The sequence below is a fragment of the Syngnathus scovelli genome, chromosome 3 (assembly GCF_024217435.2).
Source record: "Syngnathus scovelli strain Florida chromosome 3, RoL_Ssco_1.2, whole genome shotgun sequence".
Classification (NCBI taxonomy): domain Eukaryota; kingdom Metazoa; phylum Chordata; class Actinopteri; order Syngnathiformes; family Syngnathidae; genus Syngnathus; species Syngnathus scovelli.
The window spans coordinates 13,364,760-13,374,287 of NC_090849.1; the positions used below are offsets into that span (position 1 = coordinate 13,364,760).

The 9,528-nt window shown below is 42.3% G+C and overlaps 2 protein-coding genes across 6 annotated transcripts; one reads left to right on the top strand and one right to left on the bottom strand.

The window, feature by feature from the left end:
- Positions 1–123: 123 nt before the first annotated feature.
- On the top strand, positions 124–1,843 carry c3h12orf43 (chromosome 3 C12orf43 homolog). Its single transcript, XM_049716617.1, has 6 exons — positions 124–257; positions 480–507; positions 699–797; positions 877–944; positions 1,019–1,106; positions 1,356–1,843. The coding sequence occupies exons 1-6, from the start codon at positions 140–142 to the stop codon at positions 1,678–1,680; spliced, it is 726 nt and encodes a 241-aa protein (XP_049572574.1). The 5' UTR covers positions 124–139; the 3' UTR covers positions 1,681–1,843.
- On the bottom strand, positions 1,433–9,498 carry hnf1a (HNF1 homeobox a). Of its 5 annotated transcripts, XM_049716609.2 has the most exons (12): positions 7,780–8,309; positions 7,618–7,703; positions 7,381–7,498; positions 4,571–4,770; positions 4,288–4,468; positions 3,524–3,726; positions 3,261–3,403; positions 3,025–3,166; positions 2,773–2,955; positions 2,597–2,709; positions 2,425–2,509; positions 1,433–2,156 (listed from the first exon to the last, which is right to left on the bottom strand). In XM_049716609.2, exons 4-12 carry the CDS (start codon positions 4,743–4,745, stop codon positions 2,026–2,028), a joined length of 1,356 nt encoding a protein of 451 aa, XP_049572566.1. In that variant the 5' UTR covers positions 4,746–4,770; positions 7,381–7,498; positions 7,618–7,703; positions 7,780–8,309; the 3' UTR covers positions 1,433–2,025. The 5 variants fall into 5 exon arrangements, with proteins under 5 accessions (XP_049572566.1, XP_049572567.1, XP_049572564.1 ...); XM_049716610.2 differs by lacking the exons at positions 7,618–7,703; positions 7,780–8,309 and adding an exon at positions 9,362–9,493; XM_049716607.2 differs by lacking the exons at positions 7,381–7,498; positions 7,618–7,703; positions 7,780–8,309 and adding an exon at positions 9,362–9,498.
- Between the last annotated feature and the right edge of the window lie 30 nt (positions 9,499–9,528).

The window sequence follows — 9,528 nt, forward strand, 5'->3', positions numbered from 1 at the left end:
TTAATATTTAAACCTTCGTCTGCATTTTATTCATAATTTTGCATACATATCAGTAATGGTTTATATTTTGGATCTCTTAAACTACATTACCCACAATTCCATATAGCAAACAGGAAACAGTTCGGCACGTGTGTTTGTCATGGCGGGCAATACCATAAAGATGGTGAGTTCAGCGAATGACACCAGTAGCAGCGACGACGAAACGCTCAAACGATGTCAAGAAGCAGTTTGGGATGCACCAAAAAGTGGAACGAGTGGTAATAATCTCTTTTTTTTTGTTTCATCTTAATGTCAATATAAACGTTTAACAGATTCCAACGCGACAGCTTCAAGACCTGCTTGCCTACTTGAAATTGAGTTCAGCAACACGGATGAAAATTTTGTTGCGATTCATAATCAAACGAACGTCATTGTTTGTGTTTCTAAATGAAATGCAAATTTCTCGGCTTTCTCATCTGCTTATGTCTGTCTATTTCTAGGAAATGACAATGCAAAACATTCAAAACGGTAAGTTAATCTTAAAACCTGTGCTCCCTCATTTAACCTTCATGTTTAATGACTCGCTTTCCCCAATCTAAATATATTACGGTAATTAAACAATTACAAGCAATGGAAACTGGCCTAGTACGATATACGATGCATGATTTAAGTTGCAATTTATACGTTATAATGACTATTATAATGCTGTGGGTGGGAAGCATTGTAGTTGCTGAGCATGAACACGATGGCAACGAGCTCCAAGTCACCCAGGGGTTTCAAAATCACGTCGCCAAAAAGTTGGGACAATTTCTCGACAGGTAAACTAAACGTTCTTATTTCTCTCAGCTTCTAATCAGTATAGTATGATTAAAATTTTAATCCACATATTTGACTTAGTCGTTTGACAGAAATCCAGATTGACATATCAACCTGTAAGACACCAGAAAAATGCGAAGATGATGATGGTAAACTTCTGCAACATTCTTGCATGCATTCTATGAATTCTCTGCTTTTTTTAAATGTAATATTTTTCTTTCAGGATTTATTTTGTTCTCCACATCAGTCCCAGGACAACCAGCTGACGATCCCCCTTCCGCCGTACGACGAAGGCCTATTCCCAGCTCAAGGTTTGTATTGTTACATTGTTATTATTGTTCATTTTGTTTGCAAGACATTTTGTTGTTGATGGAGCCAAGGAATAAGCAGACTGAAACTAGAGTGGATCTTCAATTCAAGGTCAATTAAATATGGATATGACTAACATATATGGATAGATCTGCCTCTAAAACTGCACAAATACTCAGTGTAAATGTAGGGAACGGACTGAATAAGATTTCTGCTCAATAATGCAACTATTCACACTCTTTTTGGTCCAGTGACAGTGATTGTGAGATGGAAACAAGGTTGAGGGAGGCCGCTGTTTCACTGGTAGATCTCTTACCCTCCTCGGCACTTGTTTCATCACAAACGGCAACAGCACCTCCTCAGCCGGAAAATAAAAAGAAGAAATCGTCTGAGACGGATGAAGACAATGTTGATAAAAAGAAGAAAAAAAAGAAGAGGCGGAAGAATGCTGAAGATGCTGGAAGCAAGGATGTGGACTGTGACGGATCTCCTTGCGCTCAGAACAAGGGTGAGCATGCAGGCTCAAAGGAACATCACAAAGTCAAACGGAAAAACAAACTCTCAGAATGTGACTGAAATGAAAATGCTTCTTTCTATGTCAGAGCATAAAAGAAACACGGTTAAGAATGTTGTCCCATGTTTGTAATTGTCAACATATAGTGTAAAATGCTGTTTAATACTATTGCTCAGTTTGTTACAAGATGTTCAGAATGTGTTTATAAAATGCATATAATATTGAGTTCACATTTTAAATGAATGAGCAATTTCCCAAGATTATAAAAAAGTATTTAAATATATATAGATATTTTTTTTTGGTTAAATTTGGCGCTTTTCTGCATAAACATAAATCTGAGGGGTTTTTCTTCACAACCAACATTTCAAACAGCTCCTTGGTCACGTCGGTGTTGGCGAGGCATTGCACTACTGTGCTGGAGAGACCATTTGTGCGGGAATGTAAGAGCTAATGTCTGTTGGTGAAGGGGGCAGGAGGTGAGACTGGTGACTGTCGGTTGTCTGGGAATTGGGATACATCTCTGGGCTCTGGCTTGATGCTGTTGACAAATCATGACATTTACTTTTTTCCCAATTAAGAATCACAATCAGAATAGAACATAATACTAAAAAGGCAATTCAAACTGCCCCAACCTTATTTTTACCATCAGCTAGTAGCAGTAGCCTGATTAGGTGAATGGGAAAACTGATGTGACCTTTTTTTTCCCTTGTAAAAGCCTCAAAGTTCTCCAGCTTTGTTTAACACGAATCACGACGCCTCTGCTACAGGCTGGAAAGTCCCATATCACAATTCAACCTGCTGCGTACCTGGTACAGGTGTGTGAGCCTGCAGGTGCAGAGAATTTTCTTGTAGTGAAGGATCTGTATGCTCCTCTGGATCTGCTGTCAGAATCTATCCCCCCCAAAAAAGTGGTATTTGCAATATTCAGGTACACGGGGATCATTCAGGTCATGCTGTCGTGTACTTGAGGCAAGTCACCTGTCTGACTGATGCAAGGCTGGTTAGTGTCCCCAGACTGCTACTGTCAGTGATGACCATGGCTTGAGACAGCAGACTGGACGAATGGTACTGAGGTGAATCTGTCTTGTACACTGCAAGTAAAAGCAGAATGACATGCCAGTTTCCTTCAACTGCGTGTACTGCTGCACTCTTACTGTGACTTGGCAACTGTGCCATGGTCGCCATAAATGGACTGGCACCCATGTGACTCTGGAGCTGCTGTTGCATTGGCTGCTGGGCGTGAAGCTGCTGCTGGAACGAGATTGGCTGCAGAGTCGTGAAGCCACCGCCCATGTTGTTAATGACGGGTACCGTTTGAGGTTGCGTTGAAGCTAGACCTGAGAATGAACAGAGGAGTGTTAAAAAGAATCAAGGAGGTCATTTAACACTTTAAGGGTAGAGGTTACCAATGAGAAGTGAGGACTCTCCTAGACTCATAACGCTGGGCAGAGAGGCCATGATAAGGCCTTGTGAGGATGCAGAAGAGGAGGACAAACTGTGCAGTGAGGTCAGAGTGCTTACAGGCGGCAGTGGGCCTCCACTGGAAACCTAAAACCAGATGGCCGGCAACATGATCGCTATGGCCACCAATTAGTCAGCAACATGGGAGGTGGGGGGCACAGAACACGGGACACGCTCTCACCAGTTTGGGGTGGTGGCTCTCAAGGAGTGTGTGGCTTGGCTCCAGCTGGACAGGACTGGCCACAAGACGCCCCACACTTTCCCCCCCGCTACCTCTGACTGAATTCAGGGTGTCGCATTGGATTTGATGGCTGTATTTGGCACCTGGGATGTAACAGAAAGTCACCAACCAAACACCTTTTGTCATCATGGACATGTGTATTATTAAATAGAGCACTCTAAGAAAGACAAATTTACACTCAAGGTAAAACTAGTTCATATTACTGAGCTCTGGACTTGAAGAAAGGTTGGGGTTGGAAGAAGAAACCGAGTGACTGGTGAAAGGACCATCGAGAGCCAATTTGTGCCGGAAGGCCTCCTCTTTTCGGCGGTTGGCAAACCAGTTGTACACCCTGACCTCAGTAACCAGGTTGGAGCCCAGGCCAGCAAGCTGTGAAGGAGACACCCCCCGCTGCAAACATTCTGCCCTGGGGGAGGAAGAAATACCGAGGTGAGCGGAAGTCAAGTCCAAAATCTTTTTTGCAATAATATGCGCTCCGCTAGTTGAAACATGGCGTTCTGATTAATATTTTATTCATATTGATTATGAACGAAGGGGTCAAATAAACTCGTTTTTATCCATCTCAGGAGGCGGCCAATGACATCATGATGTCAAGGGACTCGGGTAATGATGGTCCCGGCCACGGACTTGAATACACTCCGTCTGGAGAAGTGAAGCCACCGGCAGCCATCTTACATTGCCACTCGCTAAGCGAATTCAGTGATTCCCCTGCCGCATTTTCTCTTTATGTTTTATCTCTACAGCGGAGATGCCGTGTATGGCATACGGTTGAACCAATAAGTCTGTGAAAAGCGCTACATCTAGGATCCATAATAGCTGCCTACTGTTTTGACAAGTGGGGGCCACATATTGCAAAGACAGTTTTTGACTTCACTTCCTTGTTAATGCCACATTGAATGTGGTGAAAATGTACCCTTTCACCTACAGAACACATTAATTGTGTAAAAACACCACTTGTGTGTCCCACCTGTTACACTCCACCACTAATCCGTCTCTCTCCTCCTTGCTGGGGTTTTTTTGTCGTTCATAAGCGTGGAAAAGGATCTGTAAGGAAGCAGGGCCCCATTTGAATCTGTTCCTTCGTCCCCTCCTGGAGTCTTCACCTGCCTCCTCCATAGACGTGAGCCCATGTTTGGCATTGGTGAATTCTAGCAGATAACAGTTGCACACTTTTTTTTTATTTGCACTCTGAGAGAATTTGAAATGAGACATTATGGCTCTTGCAGCTCTCCAGCTGCTTGTGTACTCACGCTGGCTGATTTCACACTGCTTCTTGACGTACCAACTGTACAATGCAGCTCTCTTCTGGTTCTTCATCGGCGTGCCTTTGTTGAGATGCTGGGAGAGATGCGACTGATTGAGGCCTGTGGACTCTACCACTTCTCTCTGAGGGAGATTGTGTTGCTGCATGTAGCTTTTCACCATTTTTGCAACATGCCACGGGTCCTCTCTGTTGGAATCAGGCATACGTCACATGCACTATAACTATTTACACTTGCAATCACACCCTCATTTCGAGTCTTCGATCAACCTGCATATTGTGGATGCTTTGGTGGAAGGAAACCCACGCAAGCACGCAGAGAATATGCAAACATATACTAACACCACACAGGAAGGGCTGACTTTTTTTTTTTCAAATCCCTTTTTCTATCCAGCGCTTGCTTGGATTGTGATTTGTGAATGTAGCTGAGTTTTACCTTACATTTTCTTATACCTTTTACCCAAATATTTCAGCAGGCTGTTTTATATTCTAAGAATATTGAGGATCTATAGACTTAAAGAGAAAGAAGATAATTCTTGCAACAGCTGTCAGACGTGATCACAAGTAGTCCAGGAGCATTATTGACAGAGAGAGATAAGCGAAAGCACACATGAGCAAAGTCCAATTGCTTCACATCAGCAACAAAAGTGGCTTAAACATACCAGGCATGGAAAGCCTTATTTTAAAGTTGCTCAAATTAAATCAGTAACAAATAAAAAATGCACAAGTAACACAAATATGAGTGGTTCTATAATGGCATTCGGTTTGAAGATAAATATTATCCTTTATACAGTATTGGGGGATTTTTTTTTTAAAATAACAATTCCATTTTGAAATATTGTTGTATTCAATATTTCAAGCAGACAACATATTAGAAGTCAGTTATTCAAATGTGGAGATAGCTCACATTTCGCAATGCAAACATTGACTCAGGTCCAGCCCTTATCCATTAATCTTCACCTACATATGTGAGTAGCTTATTTATTAAGAAATGTTCACAGAATAATGATGGTGGTGGGTAATTAGTAACTAGCAAAGGAGCAACCCTCTTTAAATCGGCTTCAGCCGTCAGAGTGACACAGCTGGGCAGGAGAAGGAGGGAGCATTTGGGAAGAGAGTGGAACCGAGCCTGGGAGGTGTCCCTCAATGAATATTTGTTCTCAGCTAGAAAAGCGGCATCAAGACATTTTCAAGATATTTTTCTACTCTTTGGGAGGAAACAACTCTGTGTGCTGAAATCTACTTACTGCAGGAGCTGCTCCACTTCAGTCCTCAGTTTGGCTGCCTCCTCAGGAGGAAGCTTTTCCAAATCTCGGTATATGGGTGGATTTTCCATTTCTCCCTCCTCGGAGCTCTCCTCGTCCCCCCTCTCTCCCTTGTCAGTTCCGTTCATCCTGTCCCGCTCCAGTTCCCCCATTGCGTGGATCAAGACATCTCGAGACAGGCCCGATTCCAGCAGGGCCCAGATCAGCTGTTCCTGAAGGGCCGTCAGACGGCTGGACCTCGCCACGGCTGCCCTTTCCTCACCCTCCATTACTCTGATGCCTTACCTGCTCTGGCTTTGCAAACAAACTCTCTGCTCTCGTGCTGCTTACACACTGCAGAGCTTTGCCATATGGACAAAGATAGGCGTCATCGTATCTTCAGTTAAGAAAAAAAGTCTCAGCTTCTTTGTATCTTTTTCTTGATATTTGTCTCCCTCTCGGTTAATCCTGAGCTGCCTGGTTTTAGCTCTCCACCTGCTGTTTAGCTTTCAAAGGTCAATTTTGTTTTTTTTTAACCTTCTTCCTCTTCACCGCCTCCCCCCCTGCCTTGAACTTTGTCCCCTCTCCCTCATTCCCCAACGGTGACTAAAGTGCACTTTAACAAACAATTAGTCCAAAGGAAAACAAGCAACAATGATACAGTCTCCAGTCGAAGAGGCAGCACATTCCCTCTCAATGTAACAAAGTGATGTAAAACCCCCTTACTATTACAAATAAAAGCACAACTATGTAACTACACAGGGCCTTTATCCCATTTTTAAGATATGAATATTGAAAACTATAGTAGTTGTGGGATAAGTTTCCACGTTGCAGTTTGAAAACATTTGAGACAGCAAATTTAACCCCTCCTTGTCGTCACTAGAAGGCGGTATTGAGCCGCGCATGCGTCAAATGATCCTGGAAGTTTAGCGCGTCAGAATCATATTAATAATATACAAATAAAAATACAATAATAATAATATGCAAATAAAATAATAAATGATAAAATAATGTACAAATAAATAACGTTTTCGAATACAGTTGTGCTGATCAGTTTAGTAGACCTACATCTTGTCAGGATTCGTAAATTGTGTACCATTAATTCTTTAAAGAAAACATCAGCGATAAGGCTAAACACTTTTATAATATTTGTAATGATATTCAAATTAAAATACTGTATAAGGTATTTCAGAATACAGTAGCACAAAAAGCTGGTGTCATTGGTGACATTCCCTAAAAATGCCAAGATTTCACAAATTTAGCCACGGCTTGTAAGAGCACATCGAACAATAACATTGCTTTTGATAACAATTTCTTTCATTTTATAATCCGAGTTATAATCTGAGTTTTTTGGCAATTTAATAACATAAGTAATATTATAAATTTACTGATATTTGACCATGTAAATAAATGATTGTAAACACTCTTCACATATTTTACTCTCTACTTAATGTTATACTTCTCCCAATGCCGATGACATTGACACCCCCACACTTCCTTGTCACTTTTTTTTTCCTGAAACAATCTTAATAAGCATGGAGTTTCTCAAGCTCACCCTTATTTTGTGTTTTACAATGAGATTCCTCCTTTCGTTGCAGACTTTCTCACTTTCTTGCCAAATCTAATGATGTGATTTGCAACCTCAAGATTTCGTCATCTTTGGGCTCATCAGTCTGCCAAAGAAAGTGTACAAGTCAAAACCAGCGTAGAATAAAAGTAGGGCAAATGGAACGAGAGAATGCCTTTGAGACTTAACGAAATCTTTCTTGTTCTTTCAGTGTGAAACACTCACTTTCTCTGCTTCGATCACCTTATACCATTCTCAGGTTCTGCCCTTCAGCACCTTTTTGTGTGGAGCTTCTGTTACCCCGCCCCAGCCTTGGGAAAAATGGCATTATACTGTATTTGGATTGGTAACAGAGCTCTCAGTATCTTTCCGAGACATGCCACTGACCTGCAATTAAGTCCCATTGTTACTTTAGAGAGAAAATTCCTCAACAAAGCGGACAGAGGACACTGCTGTGACGAATTCTCCTGCGCGCATGCTGCGTTTATCGAGATTGGCCACATGCAGCACACATATATGAGCTTGCATTTTCCCTCCCCAGCAAGCCAAAAGCAGTGCTGATTGGTAATGAGATGCAATTCACACTGTCCATCTCTCATTAGTGAGACTTTACAGGCTGCTTCTGTGTAATCACTACTAGCTCTCTGTCTCCACATCCTCTTAGACCAACCCCCCAGCACACCCCACTATTCAACCCCATTGATCATGCATGCAGAAATTTAACCATCCCTTCATTCATGTCCAAATAGCCCTTGTCCCACTTCCAGTGCTTCATCTGCTGTGAAGGGCAGGCAAGTTAGCAAAATGGGCACTGTGCACTATAGCAAGACCATAAAACAAAATCTCTGCTTGCACAACCTTTACTATACACTTTATGACTGCTAAAGAAGCTATATGCTATAGGTATATGCAAATGCAGTCTCAAGGCTGATTTTTTTTTTTTTTTTTTGCATGCACCTTACATCCTGCAAGTCAAAGCTGCCATTGTCTTTGTGTGAATTACTTTGGCTATTGATTGGTATTAACATTGGTTACCAGGTCACATGTTGAAGCAGTGTTGAGAAGATTAGCTGAAGCTGGCTTTGGCACTAATTAAATACTTAAAGTCCAGCAGTGAATGAGAACAGCACACAGGGCTCCTGTTAGAGAACACTGCATCAGCTGGTTGGCAGCATTTGGGGAGTATTAAAACTTAAAACTTGAGGTTGCCTGAAATCTTGAAGTGCTTGCTTCCCAGAAGAATACTTAAAAATCAGCCTCTTGATGCACTCAAATTGAAGTTCTTAACTCGAATTGGAATTCTTTGAATACCTGATAAGTGAGCCTGAACCGTCAACAACCTAAAGAAACAATTAAAGTGCTTCTGTTTTTTTTTTTTTCTCTCAATGTTTTACCAGGCAAGCCAATTGAGAACATTTTCTCATTTACAATGGCGACCTGGAGGCAAGGTGTGTGAAGTGTCTTGCCCAAGGACACAACAACATGTGACTGTAACAGAGCTGGGATCGAACCACTAACCCTCCGGTTGCCAAACGACCTGCTCCACTGCCTGAGCCACAGCCGCCTGTTTAATATAAAAGTAGCTTAATCTTGACTTTTGTTGTTTCACTTGACTGGATGTGATGTAAAAAGCCAGTTTGCTGTCCACTTAAGATTCCCAAGGCCTTGCATGGGCAGACATCGCAGAACACTGACTGACTGATTGACTGAATTAATGAAATCTAATGTTATCCATACACCGTAAACTATTGAAAGCAGTGCATGCAGCCACGAGAGACGCTACAAAATGAAGACCGGAGATAAATATTAGAATGGACGTAGGCCTGAACTTCTGATTGTCTTTAGGCCGACAAAGAAAACCTTGCAGACCCTGGCAGTTCACTAATGAAATCACTGCAACTTTGTTCCAATTCTATATTGTCTTAAAACGCAATCTATAACGCGTTCATCTTATTTTACAAGTTCTCACCGGAAGCGGCTTCCTCGCTCACAGTGGCTTTGCCCCGCGGTGGCGCCGCGTCCCTTGGCGGAGGGATGAGGGAGAGACAGCAGCGTGGACGGAGTAGAGGACGAGGACGAGGAGGTGGAGTCTGTCCCAGCCCGCATCTGGCCCGCTCCCCTCTGACACCACGGGCC